We start from the raw sequence: 19,947 nt of genomic DNA, 5'->3' as shown, positions 1-19,947 counted from the left end.
CCAGCTACTGGTAGACAGAACAATCAGCCGAGACTGCAAGACCAGACTGACCAACCTGTGCACTGCCTGGATTGATTACAAGAAGGCCTATGACTCAATGCCCCACAGCTGGATACTGGAATGCCTAGAATTGTACAAGATCAATGGGACCCTAAGAGCCTTCATCAGGAACTCAATGGGGATGTGGCGTACAACACTAGAGGCCAACTCCAAGCCCATAGCACAAGTCACCATCAAGTGCGGGATCTACCAAGGAGATGCTCTGTCCCCACTACTGTTCTGCATAGGCCTGAACCCCCTCAGTGAGATCATTAACAAGACTGGCTACGGATACCGACTACGGAACGGCGCAATTGTCAGCCACCTCCTGTACATGGATGACATCAAGCTGTATGCCAAGTGTGAACGAGACATCGATTCACTGATCCACACTACCAGGCTATACAGCAATGACATTGGAATGTCGTTCGGACTGGAGAAGTGTAGTCGGATGGTAACAAAGAGAGGGAAGGTAGTCAGAACTGAGGGGATTGAACTACCAGAAGGCAACATTGCAGACATAGAGGACAGTTACAAGTACTTGGGGATCCCGCAGGCGAATGGGAACCATGAAGAGGCCGCTAGAAAAGCTGCAACCACCAAGTACCTGCAGAGGGTCAGGCAAGTCCTGAGGAGTCAGCTGAATGGTAAGAACAAGATCCGGGCCATCAACACGTACGCCCTGCCCGTGATCAGGTGGGTACTGGGGTAATAGGCTGGCCAAAGGAGGAGATAGAAGCCACTGACATAAAGACAAGAAAGCTCCTTACCATGCATGGAGGGTTTCACCCCAAGTCCAGCACCCTGAGGCTGTACGCTAAGCGGAAGGAAGGGGGCCGGGGACTGGTGAGTGTCAGCACCACAGTCCAGGATGAGACAACGAACATCCAAGAATACATTGGGAAGATGGCCCCAACTGACCGAGTGCTCAGTGAATACCTCAGGCAGCAGAAACCCAAGAAAGAGGAGGGAGACGAGGAACCATCATGGAAGGACAGGCCCCTGCACGGTATGTACCACCGGCAGATAGAGGAGGTGGCTGATATCCAGAAATCCTACCAGTGGCTGGACAAAGCTGGACTGAAAGACAGCACAGAGGCACTAATCATGGCAGCACAAGAACAAGCTCTGAGCACAAGATCCATAGAGGCTGGGGTCTATCACACCAGGCAAGACCCCAGGTGCAGGCTGTGTAAAGATGCCCCAGAGACAATCCAGCACATAACAGCAGGGTGCAAGATGCTAGCAGGCAAGGCATACATGGAACGCCATAACCAAGTGGCCGGCATAGTGTACAGGAACATCTGTGCCGAGTATAACCTGGAAGTCCCGAGGTCAAAATGGGAGATGCCCCCAAGGGTGGTGGAGAATGACCGAGCTAAGATCCTGTGGGACTTCCAGATACAGACGGACAAAATGGTGGTGGCTAACCAACCGGACATAGTGGTGGTAGACAAACAGAAGAAGACGGCCGTAGTGATCGATGTAGCGGTTCCGAATGACAGCAATATCAGGAAGAAGGAACACGAGAAGCTGGAGAAATACCAAGGGCTCAGAGAAGAGCTCGAGAGGATTTGGAGGGTGAAGGTAACGGTGGTCCCCGTGGTAATCGGAGCACTAGGTGCGGTGACTCCCAAGCTAGGCGAGTGGCTCCAGCAGATCCCGGGAACAACATCGGAGATCTCTGTCCAGAAGAGCGCAGTCCTGGGAACAGCTAAGATACTGCGCAGGACCCTCAAGCTCCCAGGCCTCTGGTAGAGGACCCGAGCTTGAAGGATAAACCGCCCGCAGGGGCGTGCTGGGTGTTTTTTTTTTTTTATATATATATTTTCTTCATTTTTTAACAAATATAGTGATGAAAAGTAAGATCAACCTTCAAACTTTAAAAGAATAGTTGCTTTGCATTGTATACACCTAACATGAGCAGCAGTGCACAGGTTGCTAGAAGAAAAACTTGCATTGCATGGAAGAAACTAACACACAAGGATCAGTGTTTTGGAGATAATATTTGTTTGCTACAAGAGCAAGTTCGGTTTGTCTGTTTTGGTCTTAACTGCAAACAGACCAAGTAAAAAACAGTTCTGTCAACTCAGCTTTCTCTTTTAGCGTCTAGCTCAGTTTCATTATGTTACTTTAGGTTTAACACTTTTTGGGAAGCCTTTTTTGTTCTTATTGTAGTGTACTTAATTGCTATTACATTCACTTCTCTTGTATTCTATTCAGTTCAATTCTTATTTATACAGCGCCAAATGACAACAACCATCACCTCAAGGCGCTTTATACTGTAAGGTAGACCCTACAAAAATAATAATAATATAATAATAAGACTTCTGGAACAACTTACTTAGGACAGATGAGACCAAAGTGAAAATATTTCATATATATAAGGCACAGTGTCATGTTTGGCAAAAACCAAACACAGCATATCAGCTCATACACCTTATACTAGCTGTCAAGCACGGTGGTGCAGGGGTGGTAATGTGAAATTTGAGGCCATTTGTCCACCAGTTGAAGGTTGGCCAAAGTTAGGTCGTGTAACAGGACAATAATCCCAAACACAGCAGCAAAGCTACAACAGAATGGATATAGGTGTAATAGGGCCTTAAGAGAACTGTACATAAATGAATGTCCACCAGCCTCAATGAACTGAAGCAATGTTGTAAAGAAGAGCGAGCAGGAATTCCTCCATAACAATGTAAGAAATGTATAAATTCATGTAGAAAATGATTGCTAACTAACGGTGGTGCTACAGGATATTGAATAATGAAATGTACTTGGCTGTTCACATGTCTGCACAGAATTTTGTTAAAACTTTCTTTCTCTCGTAACTGCATATTTAGCCATGGTAAGTAACAAGGATCAAATCAGTTACACAGGATAAGTGAAATCAACTGTGGGTCCCTGATTGAGTTTGGTCAAGACTGCACAAAAATTTTCTTTAGATAATTTGCTCAGCGTGTCAGATTATGATGTATATTTATGCAAAATCTCCAAAAGCTTAATCAGTTTGTCAATTTCCTATTTTGCACATTGTGATTTGAGCTCTCTAACTCTGAGAAACTTTATGGCCTTGAAGGTGTTAACACTAACTCCAAAACAACTGAAAGCACATGTATTAAAAATATGCATCACAAATACATCAATATTTTCTTATCGCAGGATGCCCAGGTGTTCTGGAATATAGGCTGATACACATAATGGCATCATACCTGGCATCCACAGAGTCTCTGCAAGACTGGTGGTGCAGATTTTACACCATCTGGAGCTTGCACACTTGTGCCACCCCACCCAGTGCCAAGAAGATGATTGCTATCAGCATGATTATGCCTTTATTACATTAGCCGTGCATTGTTTACAGACTTGTGGCTCTACCCATGCCAGGCTGTAAGGAATACTTTTATGTGAGAAAGCAGTGGGGGGGTGGAGTGATCAGCTCGACAGCTGCTAAAAACATTTTCCTCATTGCTACGTAAACGTGCCACTGCGGGAGGAAATTATAAAGAGGGGCCTTCTGAAAATGCTTTTGTTAGGATTTCCTTCTTAAGGGATATTCTTGATTTTACTGTGAATAATAATTTTGCAGGTTCTGTTTCAACACTTGCACTTGATCGGATAATCAAAAATACGTGTGAAGTGAGTATATAGTATACACTATATACTTGCCTCAAAGATTTCTGGTAGTAGATGATAAAAATGGACTTTTATGCTTCAAGTACTCCTAGAGTTCATTAATATCATCCCTTCTAACACAGCATTTAAAAGAAGTAATTTCAAGGATAGACAGAAATTCCTCCAACATTTTAAAACAGGGAACGTGGAGAGTTTAGATATGACTTCTGTGATGAATATAGCAAATTCATTTTGAAGCTATGGTGAAAATGGAGCCATTTTGCCACCGTTGCAGCTCATATTAGTGGCATGCCAAGGAATGAAGACATGATCAGAGGAGGGAAATGCTCTGCCAATGTCTGCCTCTTCTATGCCAGAGCATGGGGAGAAGGGAAAGGTGGTGGGCAGTGCCAACTTTCCATACCAGCTGGAGAGCCGGTGAAAGGCATTGTTTCTCTCAGCTCCTGTCAGCCCTTGTAGTAGCTGATCTGTATGACCATCCCACTATTTCAAAATAGAATTAGGCTATCTCGCCAGACACACTAGTGGCCTAAATGCTGATTTCTTACAGTGAAAATAAAGCTTAGTCTGAAATGTATTGAAATGTTAATCTGTCATTTTATCTTAAACATAAACCAGTCTGTCTGTTTTTAAATTATATGACAGACTATCATTTTCTATACAGTAACATTGATGTTTTATTTAAACCTGTATGCCGTAGCCAAAGAAATAGGCCACAGACACTGGGTTATTAAAATTAATTACATTTTTTCCCCTTCATTCCACACCACATTTAACTTATGTCCCAAGCTAAACATGTGAAATCATTCCTTCTTAGCAGCATCCTCTACAGTGACTCCCTTCATCCCCATATAAAAAAGAGGCTATCAGTATTCCACTCACACTGCTGATGGTCAGAACACTAGTTCACAGAGCTTCACTGTCTTTTTCTCTGTCAATGCTCCCTCTGAGTACACTTTTCTTTGGCCATCACTACCAAACTTTGGCCAGATTTAAACAGACATCACCTTTCATAAGTGTAAACTACCACCCTCTCTTGGCCATGTCGGGGAGTTCAGCTGTTCATATTCATATACCTACTGAAATATAATTACTGGGGTCATGCAATCAGTCACAGAGAGTTCTGCAGTCAGAAATGCAATTCTAAATGGTATATATAAACATGATATGTACACATATCAGTACTTTATTTTGTGCTATTTTTTTAACCTAAATTTTCATTTCTACCATGTACATTAAACAGTTAAAGTAGATAAAAGGATAAATCTATACAGTCAAAAAGTCAGTGGTTTTGGATCCTGGTTTAGCTCAGTGCATTGAGCGGGTGCCCATGGGCCTGGGTTCGAGACCGACCTGTGGCCCTTTGCCTCTTGTCTTCCCCCTTTTCTCTCTGACCCCGCTTTCCTGTCATTTCTTCACTGAATCTAACAATAAAGTTGATAAAGACCCAAAAAAAAGGCAGTGGTTTTTATTAAGGGTTCGGTTGTGGTTTTACAAGCTTCTGACTCTGCTTTGGTATTTAAATTAAAATCGTAAATGCTGGTTGAAATTTACGTTGCATTAAAATATCCCCCCCTTCCTTGTCCCTTTAGGTCCAACTGGCTGAAGCCGTGCTGTGGGCGTCGAGTGGCCCTGTGGCAGGTCTGTCTGCTCAGTGCTGGCTTCAATTGCATCCTGGTGGCCTGCGTTATCCTGGTGGTGCTTTTCCTGTCTTTGGAGCTGCTCATAGACACCAAACTCTTACAATGTAAACAGTGTGCTTTTATTTGTCCCGTTTTAGCCGGTACTATTATGTAAGGAAAAATCTGCTGAGCATGCATATTCTTATCCATTAATACACAGTGTGACGTTCATAAAACACTTGGGAGGCATATAGTAGCAGCTCCACTGGAGCAGTGGGGAGTTAAACAGTTTAGTGTCCTCGAGAATTAAACACTGATGCTGTGTCTGCACTGTGCCCTACCTTCTGCTAGGATCACATTAAGGAAATATAGTTTCAGAAATATATAAGGTGTGCCATTATTTTTTTTCATTATTGTTTACACTGGACTTTCTCTATACATCAACCTGGGCAGTCATCGCTGCTTTGCAGCCTAAATGTCTTTAAAGGGAACCCTTTTAAGGTCAAGCAGAAGTATAAGTAATGTAAATAATGCATTTAAAGAAGCTGAAACTATCTTCACTTTACTGAGCTTCAAAAGAAAAGGGCTTCTTCCATATTACTATAAACAGCTATGATATTATAATAGGAGTTATTTTTCTACAGAATAAGTACCTGTACCAGATACTTGATATTTTTACTTATATTGAACTTTCGCTTGTTGTATCTGTGCTTTTGATCAAATAAAGCCTCTCAATATATCTTCCAATAATGCCATTATGAAAATACATGCTGCTGTTTACAAAGACCTAATTTTCCATTAAAATAAATGCATATGACTTAGATTGTGTTTACAGTCATGGTCACATATTGTAGAGTTTACAGTTACACAATACGTGCAACTCCGAAATCTGGCTCTTATACTATTTCACCTCAGTATGTATAGTAATTTATTTAAAAAAAACAAACAAAAACAACAAAAATAACCCCTGTAAAGATCCATTACATTTATTGTAGGTGCCATTGAAACTATTAGTAATTTTCTGTTGAACTTCTTGTGATAATGTCCACATTTAACTGTATTTTGTGCGCATTTTTGCTGTTTGTGTAGTCCTACTACACAAACAACTTGTGGAGCTGGACAATAAATGGTTATGATGGAGAGTGATGGATAGAGGTGATAATGAACCAAGATTCTTGTCAGTGGCAGCAGGCAGCCATCCTCATCGATTACTGGCCAGCGTCCAGCTCTGTTGATACTCGAGTCTCGCTGTGGGGACTGCAGGACTCTAGTCACTTTAGATCTATTGTAATCTAGTTCTCAAGTCCACTACCTGCCCCACAAGAGAAATAGCAGATGGGCAATAACATGGGATTGGGCAAGAGAGTGCAGAAACATATTAGTAGTATAGGAAGTGGGTATGCTGGTAGCACAGTGAGTTAATGGATGGACATGATTACACCAATTAGTTTTCTTACACTGTGCACCTTAAGGACAGTGCAAATAAACATTTATTCTGTTTCCTCTCTAAATAGTTTCCAATGCGTTCCAATTTGCCAGCATTATCCACTGGATCAGCCTTATCATTCTGTCACTCTTCTTCTCAGAGGTAAGATCTGTATATTATTCTCAATTACGTCACATTTTGGTTCCATCGTTAACATAATCTCTTTTACTTTCCGAAATCTTTGCTCTTGGGCCAACGTAATAATCACAGAACGTTTAAATTGCAAAGATTCACTAAGATCTCACTTTTCTTGTTCATTTGCAATTAAATTAAACCAGCTAAACTATGTAACACCTCCATATCTGCAAACCAGGTTCAAACCTAAGGGAACTAGAGTAGGTAGTTGCTACCATTTATATTCCAATATTGTCTAGTCTTGATTAAGCTATAGCTTAAAAATGCTACCTGGAAGCAGAATCAGAATTAAATTTAAGCCATTGTTTGATAAAGTAATGTCTTTTCATTACTTTGTGATTATGAAAATAACATAAAGAGGAGAATATGGCCTAGAGGCCTCCACTCCAGTGCAAACCAATTACCCTGACAGCCTCAGCCCCAATGCCCTAACCCAAACTTTAATTACCGGTGAGCCAGCATGAGCAATAATTAAAGCTGAGCTTACAGAGCAGTGGGGATGGGGTTACAGTGATGTGATCCATGCACACAGGGCACCCACTGGCATCACAGAAGAAGAGGTGCACCAGCCAGTCCCCCTGCACCAATCAGAAAACACAATTCTTACATGTGGGCGGAGCAGCTGCTCGTCTCACCTGATACCAGCATTATTGTCTAACATGTGCTCCAGATGATGGATTAGCAGGACCACCTCTAGCTAATTAGAGTGTAAATCAATGTCCCTGCTTAACAGTGTACTGCAGCTAGCCACATTTTCCAGAGCATAAGTAGAATTTGATATGTGTGTATGTGTTTTCGCAAATTTCATGCCATATTTCCATCAACAGAAATAATTATGCAATAACAGATTTACCACAGAGTATTATCAGTGGAAGGTATCATGTAGAAGTGCAGTAACTAAATACCTCCACTGAGATATTTAATGTAAATGTAATTTATATATTTATTTTTGGATACTTTTCTATTAAGAAGAAAATACTTTCTTTCCCATATATTAGAAAATTAGCAATTTTTGGATGTAAACATGACTTAAAGGAGTCTTTCACATCTATCAGCTTGCTGCCTCAATTATTCATTTCAAAATATCCCTTTATCTCTCTGTGTGCCTCAGACTGTCTTCAGAATTGTTGTTCTTGGGATCTGGGACTACATAGAAAACAAAGTTGAGGTTAGTACTGCTATACCGACAAATCTTCATGTCAGATTTTAGTATATTATGTTTAATTCAGTTTAATCTGAATATTTATTTTTAACGTTTTCTATTTTTATTATTTTTAATTTAGCCTCCGGTTCTTGCATGGTATGACCATACTGACCTTTCCCACTTAAACACTCTTATTGACCTTCTTGATGAAGGTTGATGGAAAGATTGTATAAATAATAACATCAAGGTAAACATGACATTTCTACATGCTAAAAACTCACTAGCTGGAGGTTAACAGAAACACTGGAAACATTTGAAAATAGCTGGTTGTGCCCAAGGTAAGAAAACTATACCAACCATACAAAAATAAATGAGATATAAAAAGGTTGTTAGCAGCACTGACTCATGCTTATGTGACAACTTTTGAACCTTTTGACAGGGCCACAGCCTGCTATCTGTTTTCACCAGTAGTGCTAAGCTGTGTCAGCCAGTTTCTGGTAGACAGATGAGAAGTATGATCAGAACGTTAAATTAAATACATTAAAAACGAAAAATTGATAGCGTGTGGTTATTCTCTTTAATGCAATCTTCTTGTGGAGCAATGCGTCATTTGCGACAGATCAAAATATAGCATCCTTTGCTATTACTAATCTCTCACTGGATGCCCTATTCCAGTTATTTGCTGTCGTGTGTTTGCAGCTGCTGGTATTCCTGCATTAAAATCGATAACCTTTAACTCAATTTAAATTTTTGGGAAAAAAAGGAGTCACAGGGAATTGGTTTTAGTGAATAAAGTGGGTGATATACAATGATTATGTTGGTGTGTCCCAAAAAATTGGGTGCCCTTTATTGCAATCTTACTGAACTTAATGCTGGCAGTATGACACTGGAGGAGGAGTTCATGGGGCACAATTCCATTAATTTTGAAGAAAATGAAGTGCACATTTCTGGCTGTTCTGGGACTTTTTTCATTGAAATCTGCAGCTTCCACATTACACTGAAGGTAGTTTGTTGGAGCCACAGTTTCCTTTCTGTTTGTTTGTTGAGGTCCATGGTGAAAATGCAAGTGCACTGAAAGTAGTTAGAAGTGACTTACGGGGAGCGATCTAAAAGTAGTCGAGAGTCGTAAGAGGTCGCTTTAAGGCATGGTATTTTTATTTTTGTTTGTGATCGCATCTGTTCATGTCAACTGAACCTCAGATAGAATTCAATTAGGTAAATAAGGACTTTACCAAAATGTTAAAATATTCCTCTGAAGCAAAAAACTACATACATCCATGAATAAAATCCACATATAAATATTATATTTGAGTCTCGCTAAATCAAGACCATAGAACTGGGGTCAGGGGTTGAGGGTTAACGGAATGGAGTTATGGCTCGTACGCTGAACTTGTTTTAATTCTGTATTTACTTTTGTCCCAAAAAGGTGTTTGATGGTGCAGTTATTGTGCTGTCCCTGGCCCCAATGGTGGCATCCACAGTGGCCAATGGGCCCAGCAGCCCCTGGGACGCCATCAGCCTCATCATCACACTACGCATTTGGAGGGTCAAGAGGATCATTGATGGTAAGGCAGACAAAAACTCTTTTTCCATCAAAATCCAGACTCAATTTCCAGAAATTTGAAAGTGACACATAAAATTCACACAGCATGCCAGTGGTCTTCTTCTTTTTTTTTTTCAAAGGGGTCACACAGATGCAGCTAAGTGACCCCATTCTTTCCATGATTATACAAATTATTTGTGATTCAGAACAATACAGCTATTGATCATTCCTCAGAGTAAATTGCTTCCACTCTGCTACTCTAACTTGTATTGATTGCAAGCGTCTAGCTAAGTAGATTCACAGAAGCCATAATGAATATAGTGGTTGTTCTCTCCTATGCTAATATAGACTGGTTCGATATCCGCTCAGAGGTCACCCTCATGACGGATCTCTGAATGCATACAGGATGAGGTGCATGCAGAGCACATAGGAATTCAGTGTACAGTTCGTCCACGTCCAGTATTTTAATGTAAATATGTGTCTGTTGTTTTCTACAAAGCTTTAATACAGAGTTTAGGGAAACACACACCCACACATTCTATTTCTTTTTTTTTTGTTAACATTAACGTGCAGCTGCTCACGTGATTTCTAGGGAGGGAACATGTGATTTTCCTGGCGCACCTCAAACTACTAGGGAAAAAAAGTGAACACAACCCAAAAAATATAAAGTTAAAGGACTGGCTCAGTTATCACATGACAGTCATCAAATCTTTGGAAAAAAGAGTTTGAGATATAAAGTGGCAAAGTTTGTGCAAGAGTGAATTTCACCACAATTTGTCATGATCATCAGGTAATGTTAATCTCTCAAACTTTGAAATTAGTTCTCTAGAAACAAAACAACCAAAAAACAGAAAAAAATCTCCATCATTATCAGTTTGACTCACCAGCGCTTGAACACTGCTTAACAATGAACCAGGAAGGTTAAGTTGCTATTTTTTCATGCTGAATGTAAGCTAGAGGTTGGTCTAAATCACTGAATATGAATTATCTATACTTTATTATAAATGCCTAATAAGATGTTTTTGATTTTCTGCATTGACCTCTGATACCAAAATTTGTAGTACAGATAAACGTCTGTAAAATACAAATCCAACAAGCTATTATGCAACACCTTGAGCAAAGCATATGTATATAGTGTGTACATAATATATAATGAAATGTAATTAAAAAAAAGAAATGTAACTTTTGGGTGTAGCAGATTGGAGAGAGAGTTGATTTTATGGCTTCAATACACAAGGGATCTGTGAAACATGTGAGTGGAGAAAGTGCAGCAAGGAATCTGTGAGGATTGTGGATGTTTTCATGCACTGATTGTGTTAAAATGCACTTATTCTACATCATGTAACCTGACATACAGTCTAGAAAAGTCTAGAAAATGTGTTTATTTTTCATGCATTCACCAATTCCATGCAAGGCACTGGCCTGCCTTTAGGTTCAGTGCCTGGGACACTGGGACAGAGGCCAGGGCAATCAAACCACCACCAACACTGGACTCTGAGAAGTTGTTGGATTAATTGTGGTGTGAATTACACTGTTGTGCAAGTGCTGGCAGAAACTGTCACCACAGCTGTGGCACACACATGCACGCACAGACACTATAATCACATAACCAACCCTGCTAAACTTGTAAATGCACAGTGCCACACAAATGTATTGCATTGTGTAGCTAAATAATTGAAGCTCTGATTGAGCTTTTCATGCTGGTTTGATTTCTGACTGAACTGACCCCATCTAATGTCTTCTCCTGTTTGATGTGTGTGCGCGTGCGCAACATTACTATAAATAGATACAAGGAGCATGTGGCGATGGCTGTGTGCTTTGCTCAGCTACTCTCTGTAGCAAAAGGCCTAGTTTCATTGTCATCTCAGCATGTTCAGAAAAATCCTAGTGTGTCCTTGTGACTAGGACCCATAGAATTAATGATTATATTTGACAAGTTTATGCCACTCATTGCAGGATACGCAGCATTAGCATGTGTGATATCATGTGGCAGACTTACAAATGTGACAAAAAAAGGTGTAAAAGACTGATTGTCTTCCAACTGTGTTGACAGCAGCAGTCCACAATTATTCTCACCATTCTTTTTTTAGGTTCCTTCATGTCCTACTCCACAAAGTGTGTCATGTATAAATAAAATACAAATTATAGGAAGAGCTGTTACTGACTGACAGAAAAGCAAGAGTTATTAAAGGTCAAATAAAGTATTCTAGCAACACTCCAGCAATAAACTCTTATTAGATGAAGATGAAGTAGAAGGTGATCGTCTGCTGGCCATGCAAAAGTACACATTCAGAAAATTCTATCAGAAAAACATTGAAACATACCACACATGCCACAATAGCAGCATTTATTTAAAGAATCTTAAAGCTTCACATTTCTGTTTTTATCACATTAAGTGATGCAAACAGACTGAGTATTCATGTCTGTGACATTTTTACAATATATGTGCGCTTGATTCATTTTCTAATTACTGCTCACTGTTCTGCTCAGGATAAGTTGGAGAAGGGTAGATTGATGCAAGACATTAACCACAAGTGTCTGAATGTCAGGCCAAAATACCTGTGTTTTTTGGTGTTCTTTGAAGACCCTCGCATCTAAAGTGGTTTCCAGGACCACAATGGAGTTGTGTCTTCACTTTAAGGTGCTGTTTTTGTAAAGGTCCAGTGACATGTTTGCACTGAATATAGGCTGAGAATGTACTTACACTTTATGACTCATTAAGTCAGATCAAAATCTTTTGCATCTAGTTTCATTCTTTAGTATTCAGTATAGTGTTACTAATTGCATTAATAAAGGTTGTGTGTGTGATGACAGAGTTCTTAGGAACAAATGACACAGGGTCAAGAAATATCTCTGCCCTCTGACCTTGATGTGCTTGATGTAAATTGCCTTAACTAACTGAACCAGCTCTGTTACCTGTGACACTTTTGTTAGTAAGTCTTAATGCCTCTTTATACATTACAAATATTTTCAGCCCATTCTCGTTCTCACCCTTCTCTCCAATTTTAGCGTATGTGTTACAAGTCAAAGTTGAAATGGAACTGGAGATCCAGCAGTGTGAGAAGACCAAGGCTGTGAGAGAGGAGCAGCTGGAGCGTCTCACTCAGATTTGTCAGGAGCAGGCTGTGAGTACCAACACATCTGAGATTTACTTTGCATTACTTACTTTTAATTGATGTGGAAAGGTTTTCTAATGGCGACTTTACAGTACAAAACTTTGATGGTCTCATTTTCTGTAGTAGTGCCTGTGTAAAACTCGAAGGACATTAACTGACAAGAATAGAGCTTTAAAAGCACCTTGGATGCAGGCACAATAATTTGTGTTGGCTAATAGCGCATGTAGTCATACTGCATTGTATTGCAATGAAGAACATTTATTTTAACTTTAGACGCCATGGATCTAGCTGTCCTTATTAAACTCTTTACTGCACTAAAGGACTGATTAAGGATACACGTTGTTCTTGGTCACATAAGCGACTGTAAGTTGATCTCTCACCAGAAGAGGGCAGCAAAACATCACAAACATGTTTCCTGCTTACCTGATTCGGATCAGCGGAAGAAAATGGAAACACACTCTGACACTCCCACAATTATGATGAAGACAGTTACCAAATTCTGGTTCTTTAAAAAAAAGGAGACAGTATTTCACAGTATCTGTATAAAAAATGTTTGCTTGTTTCTACTTTTGTGTATTCCAGAAACATGCTTTCTTTTCCTGTTTTTTCTCTTATTCCTGCACCACCTCATCCTTCCCTGTCCTCTCTCTTCCCTTTCTTCTATTTTGTTTTTGTCTCGTTTTGCTGTTCTCCAAATTTTTTATCGGGCTTCAATTTTCACGTTCCTGCACTTTCTCAAACTACTTGCTCACCCTTTTCTACAACCCCCTGTGACTTTCCATATTTATTTGTGTTTTTCCTCTTCATATTTATTCTTAAGTTTGAGATCAGGCAACTGAGGGCACATCTGGCCCAGCAGGACCTGGACCTTGCAGCAGAGCGTGAAGCAGCCATGCAGATCCACCATGTTTGGGACAAACAGGGCAGGAATTTTCAGGTTGTGGAAGGTTTGCCTCCTGGGGAGTCTGACGATGAGGGTGGTCAGAGAAACCCCAGGGAGCCACATGTCACTTCAGGTATAGTATAGCTTTTAAAACTGAGCTTATATCAACTGAAGGGTGTTTGAATTGGTTATAAAAGATGAATTAAAAAACTGAAAATGACTGAATCAAAGACTAAAATCTGTAACTTCAAAAAATAGCACAGTGGTTAGCACTGTTGCTTCATAGCAAAAAGATCTGAAATCACAGGCTGGCTGGTGAATTTTTGTGTGGACCTTGTTCTCCCCGTGCCAGCATGGCTCTGGCTTCTTCCCACAGTCCAAAGATATGTATATTAGGATAATTGGGACTTCTAAATTGGCTTTAGGTATGAATGCTAGTGTCAATGGTTGTATCTTCATCTGCCCTGCAACAGACTGGTGAACATTCCATGCTGTGTAGTCAAATGTTTGTGCATGCTGGAGGTATTTTCCCTCTTTGTTTTGATCAGCTTTGAGGGTCATTACTCGAAAAAAGTAAAATAAAGTAAAATAAAGTAAAAAAAATTGTTATGCATATTATAAAGAACACTCCTCTTAAAGTTGTGCAGTATGTTACTTAATTACACCCAAGAGAAAGACTTACGTTAACGTTACTTTCATCTTATTCTGTAAAATGACCTGAAACTCATTGTCTTATAATTATCAATTAACAATATAAACCTTTAGCACTCACCAAGCTTTAAAATCACTCTGGGTTCTTGGCTAGCTTAGAGTTAGCACGCTGCGCTTGTGAAGATCTGAAGTTGTGTTAACAGTATGATGCAGTTGTTTTTGTCCTGGAGCAGTCTCCACTTTACCATCATTCTCTCATACTTTTGTGCAATAAAATTAAAAGTAATGTCCATTCCATGCTGTAGACTGCTCCAATATTTTTCATCTCTGACTACGAACTGAAATCAGCTGATCGTTGCGAGAATGCAAGAACCGATAAGTGGGATCAATAGGCAGGCAGACTAACGATTCCAAGGAATTGGACTGCTGGGAACCAGTTCTCTACAAAAACCAGTTCTTGATTCTCATCCATGCTTAGACTCTGAACTGGACATGCATGGATGGATGAATGGATTTATTGGTTATATACCCTACCAGGTGCAAATTTTGTTTGAGGAAACAGTGTAACAAACCAGAAGAGAGGTGCAACATAAAGTATGTACATAATTATGTGGAACAAAAAGTCTGTTACACGGTAGCATCAGGTGAACTGAATGCCAGAGCAGTGTACACTTAATCTGGAGCAGTACCCCTGGAGCATCTTTGAGGCCAAGCTCTTAGCCCTTCCATGCTCACATGCAATACCCATCTGACCGCAGGCGCTCTGGGATCAATGCGGGGGCAAAAAAGCTTTTAGCATCTGGTGAATCCTGGAGAAAACAAGTATGTTCACTGACACTACGTCAGGTTGCATGGCTTCTGTCATGCCCCAACTATCTCTCTTACTGCCCCCCTCATGGCAAGGCCAGCGGAGCAATCCCAAACTGACTGGGCTGTTTCAGGTACAGAGTGTTCTGTGCATTGGGCCTTGTTAGTAGGGAGTCGGCTCCTGTCAACATCTGTTCCCCTTCACCTGCAAACCACAATAGGGCACCAAGAGGCTCCATGGTGGCCACAATATTACCCCGAGGGCATAGTGGGAAATCTGGCACACAGAAACAAGTGGGGCTTTTTACAGAAACATGGTCACTGGGATGAGCACTTAGACCACAAAGCTCAAGTCAAGTCAGGTGAACTCAATTCAAGCTTATTTGTTTTACACACAATGTTTCAGCTGGCTTCTCACCCTCCACATGGAGAGCCATTAAACCTCCAAGCGCTCATAAAAGGCAAGAATAAGCTATATATCAGGAGTGTGATGATTTTGACACCTACATGTACTCTGAATGCTGCAATAGTACAGAAACAGTAAAACAAAAGGTGGATCAACATTCTTGATTGTAGTGAGCATTTTTAAAAAACCCTACTGTGACTATTAAAAGAAATGCTTAAGTTAGATATTACACTAAAAGAGCACAGGTCTTTCTATTTCAAACCCAATTTTGTTACCTAATCTTAACCAAACCGAGACTGAAAGACAAACATTCAAAGAATAAGTCTAATGCAGTTTCATTCACTACATGTCCTTCCTTATAAAGACCTGCCTTAATTTCAGGATGAAATGCATGAAGGCATATTTTTTCCTATCATAGGATAGGTGGGCATCTTGTGGTCGAGTTGAGTATTGCAAAAAAAAAAAAACTGAAAATGGGTGGAAATGGGAACAAAATGACACACAAGCTGGAAAAACCTTTACTCAACTCTTCTTAAGTCAAGAACTTATAACGTTACAATTCAGTTTTTGCCTCCCAGGGTTACCATAAGGTTACAATAAGAGGCTGGCGAGCATTACAAACAAATTGATATCAGTGATGACATTAGATAAAAACTCATGGGATCACCATATAGTATTGTACATTGTATAGAGAGACCACTAATGTCTCTAAAGAATTTTGAGCACAAAAAATGCACAAAATATCAGATATTCTGTTGTTGAGTCCAGATGACAGACTGACACTTTTAAATTCTTCTTGTACTTCTTTCGGGTGTTCTGCTTTGGGGTCACTGGAGCAGCTCATCTGCTTCCATCTCAGTCTTTCCCTAGCATCCTCTTCTGTCACACCAACCCTCTGGATGTTCTCCGTCACTGCATCCTTGAATCTTCTCAGTGGTCTTCGACTGATCTTCGCCGTCCTTTGTCTGTTATATACACTTTATTTAGCCTTACCTCTCTGACTTTGTCTTTAATGCAATCAACCTAAGCTGTCCCTCTAATGACACTTTTAGTTAGCGTGGCTAAAAGGTCTCTATAGACAGGTGTTGGACACTAACTCTTCAGAAACATTGTGTTATAAAATCAAAAGTCATATGTTCCAAATCTAAAGTTATCTTTAATTTTTATATGTCACCATTAGTTTCCATAATTGTTCTGTTTCCCAGGATCTGTCCCAACTATTTCACCTGTGGTTTATTGCTTGGTGTGCTAAAATAATTTTATAGTTGTAGTTTGAACTAAAAGAACCTCGGCATGTCACCTCTCCTTTTCCACAGAGATGACGACTTGGTAACTTGACTGTCACAGAAAGAAGAGGAGAGTCTTTATGTATGCTGGACTGCGCATTCTTTTTTCTTAAGACTCATGTGTTATTAATTGTGGAGTGATTGTCTCAGCCTTGTTTTAGTGAGTGCAATGCTTCCTCTCCAGGGGTGGCTCAGGGATTAATATTTTAGACTGAAAAATAAATGAAATTACCCATCAGAGTCTGCAGCATGTCCCGCGGGACAGGGGCTAGCACTCAGGGTACTCTGGGTTCGCACTCAGCCAGCGGACAGTGAGCTTAAGACCAATCAAGCGAACAGAAGAGCACAGCAGATCACAGTTATTCACCATGCACACTGAGGCAGGCTAGACTGGAGGGCTCAGAGCCTGAACAAAGAGCTCCTAGACTCTCTCACTCTCCCCCATTTCTCTAATCCCTGAAACCAACCCCACCCTGTCTCTGTCCCAGTTTATTCCTAGTACACTAAGGTTTGGCTAATGCACAAATGTAGCAGTGCGTGATCCAGGCCACTTGTCTATAAAGCACCTGTGGCCTGGGGCAGAAGTCATCTCTTTCAATATTCTGTTGTAAACATACAAGATATTTTCCATTTGGACTAGTTTGCACTATGAACATTGACATGGACCAAGGTTTGGACAAATAGGTGTGTAATCCAAACCCAGTGACTTACACATGATTATTAGGATGTGTCCGTTAAAGTATATTTAATCCTAATCTCACACTACTGTAAGATAATTATACTTTTGATTCCATTTTATATTCATAATAGTTAAAAAGTGTTTACAGTACTGTTAGTAACAACAGTAATTAGATTTGTTTAGTTTGTTTAGTTATCATGTCAACTATACATGAGAGGATACAAAACACTGTATGACAGGCAAGAAAAACTGGGCCTGGCATCTTTTAGCAAATAGATTATATATACTTGCCCTAACATATACTGGACGTGTCCATGCCCCAGCATCCAATTGGTTGGTTTAGTGCTATGCAGAGGTTTGCAGACACACATGCACATGCTGTAGTTGTGATATACATTCACTGGCATGTCATTCGCCTGTTTGTGACATAGATTTAATAAGGTGTTGGAAACATTTCTCGGAAATGTTTTTCCATAGGGATATGACAGCATCACATAGTTAACCATCCACGAATCTCCTGTTGCACAGCAAGCCAAAGAAACAAATAAAGAGGATGGTTAAAAAGTACGGATGAGTGGAAGTAAGAATGCAACCAGAAAAATTGATTCTGAAAAAAATATTCATGCATGTTTCAGTATTTTAATTTAGAAATCAGCTGAAACAAAAATAACTGTCATTGTTTTATTCTCTATTTTTTAACTCAGATCCAGTTGTACGTGATGACATGAACAACTACATCAGCCAATATTACAGTGAAGCAAGCAGCGGTAAGTGACAGTAGCAAATAAAAAAAGCCATATTTGTATGGATGTCTTTATCTGCATATACTTTTTCTAAACACGTGTCTGTCAAGATGCTGGGGCTTCTGGCTTAGGTGCGCGGGTCATCACAACAGCAGCCATTGACGTTCACCTACCCACCAGTACAAACGTCATCCAGTCAAATCCTATGCTTGCTATGGAGCGGGTGGGCAGCGCTGTAAGTGATGCCTCCACCAGCATATCACGGTCCAGTGGCAGCCTCACAGCCCGCCCCCACAGCCTGAGTAGCCATACTCCGGGTTCATCAATGACAGACTGCAGCAGCAGCGCAGCTCAGGACTTCAGTCTGAGCTACAGCTCCCATCGCTGCTGCCCCCCTTCCTTCTCAGGCCAGGACCCCTGCAAGGACCCCAGCATGGTGGTGCAGGAGCTACTCTCCTCCCTCTCTGAGGACTCCTGCCTTGCTCAAAAGGGCCTAGTAGTAGACCCTGTCAACCTCAAGCTTCCCAGTCCAACTGGCTCAGAAAATGCCAGCCCCGAACTGGACAACAGAATAAACATTTTCAATCGCAGGAACCAAGAGGAGAGACGGGGCCGGGGAAGGGGTTGTGTGCTGTTGCAGACCAAGCCACTGATCCACCTGCAGGGCAGCAGCACTGAGCCGTCACTGGAGGAGAAGTACCGGCTACTGGGACCAGCTGACTCACCTCTAGGGCATATGTCTGATACATAAGCAAGCGTTATTTACACAGGAACAGAAGCTTTTACTCTTTTTATTTTTTACTGCCATCCCATTTGGCATATATCTGAACTTTTGTGACAGATCAAACCTCATGAGAGGGACCACACAAGATTTGAAAATTGGATTCATCTGTTACTGAGTAAATCGAGACTTAGCCAATTCAGAGCAAGCTCAAGCCTTAGCTTCTAGCTAACAGCGATGCTCCTTGAGTTGTTGTTTTCAGCTGTCATTAGTAGAAATTAAAAATGATCATTTTTAGGCCCTTTGGCATCCTGTCTAACCTCCCCTGTTTCTCCTTAATAGATTTTTGAAATCCAAAAAACCCCAGATATAGCACAACAAAGACAATACCACCCTATCAAAGGGGCATGTGTTTTTGGACACATTCTTCATCAGGAATTCTCACTTTGAATAGGTCCTAAATGCACTGAACTTTACGTGAATTAAAACCAGCAAAGGGCCATTCAAGCCTATACTGAACAAAAACATAAATGCTGAGCAGTGTTGCCATCTTAGACACTGCTCTTGAGAATTTCAAGCAGTAAAAGGAGTGTTTTCTATTGCTTTTTGTTGTTGTTCTGTTTCTTTTCAGTTTTATTTTCAAGTTTAAACATTAATTATGCTGTTCTTTGTTTAAACAGCCACAGGGTAAATACTGTAAGACTGGCTAAACTATTGAAAAGCCAATTTTCTACCTTTGCCTTTTTGTCACCTGTTTGATTTAAAGACCATGGACCATCATCAAAATTGATTAAATAGCAGTTTTGTTTTCAGAAGTTGTTAGTAGGGTATATTTGTGTGGTTGAAATGAAACGGTAACTGACTGGGCTCTTCACATGGAACTAGACTGGAGTGCTTGTAGCATGAACCTTTAAAAGAAATGTGCCATAAACGGTGAGCAAATTCTTTGCACTTTAATGTTTACAGACACTTTTGTAAACTTCATATGGAGGAAGTCATTGCCAAATGAAGGTGTTGTCAATTGAATGAAAATAGCAAAAAATAAAAGATAGTATT

The 19,947-nt window shown here is 40.4% G+C and overlaps 1 protein-coding gene across 1 annotated transcript in view; it reads left to right on the top strand.

The window, feature by feature from the left end:
- LOC146678412 (transmembrane protein 266-like) overlaps nucleotides 1-19,947 on the top strand; it is a 51,214-nt gene extending 31,267 nt beyond the window's left edge. The window contains exons 4-11 of the mRNA XM_085388215.1: nucleotides 5,262-5,416; nucleotides 6,806-6,879; nucleotides 8,024-8,080; nucleotides 9,483-9,621; nucleotides 12,609-12,724; nucleotides 13,536-13,731; nucleotides 18,132-18,194; nucleotides 18,281-19,947. Coding sequence (XP_085244341.1) covers nucleotides 5,262-5,416; nucleotides 6,806-6,879; nucleotides 8,024-8,080; nucleotides 9,483-9,621; nucleotides 12,609-12,724; nucleotides 13,536-13,731; nucleotides 18,132-18,194; nucleotides 18,281-18,921 — 1,441 coding nt within the window. The 3' untranslated portion in view covers nucleotides 18,922-19,947. The remainder of the gene's footprint in view (nucleotides 1-5,261; nucleotides 5,417-6,805; nucleotides 6,880-8,023; nucleotides 8,081-9,482; nucleotides 9,622-12,608; nucleotides 12,725-13,535; nucleotides 13,732-18,131; nucleotides 18,195-18,280) is intronic.

The sequence above is a fragment of the Rhamphochromis longiceps genome, linkage group LG1 (genome assembly GCF_057381845.1).
Source record: "Rhamphochromis longiceps isolate RC_006_pf linkage group LG1, R_longiceps_female_GT1.1, whole genome shotgun sequence".
Lineage (NCBI taxonomy): Eukaryota > Metazoa > Chordata > Actinopteri > Cichliformes > Cichlidae > Rhamphochromis > Rhamphochromis longiceps.
The sequence above is the reverse complement of the archived record's forward strand: the minus strand, read 5'-3'. Positions and strand labels throughout refer to the sequence as shown.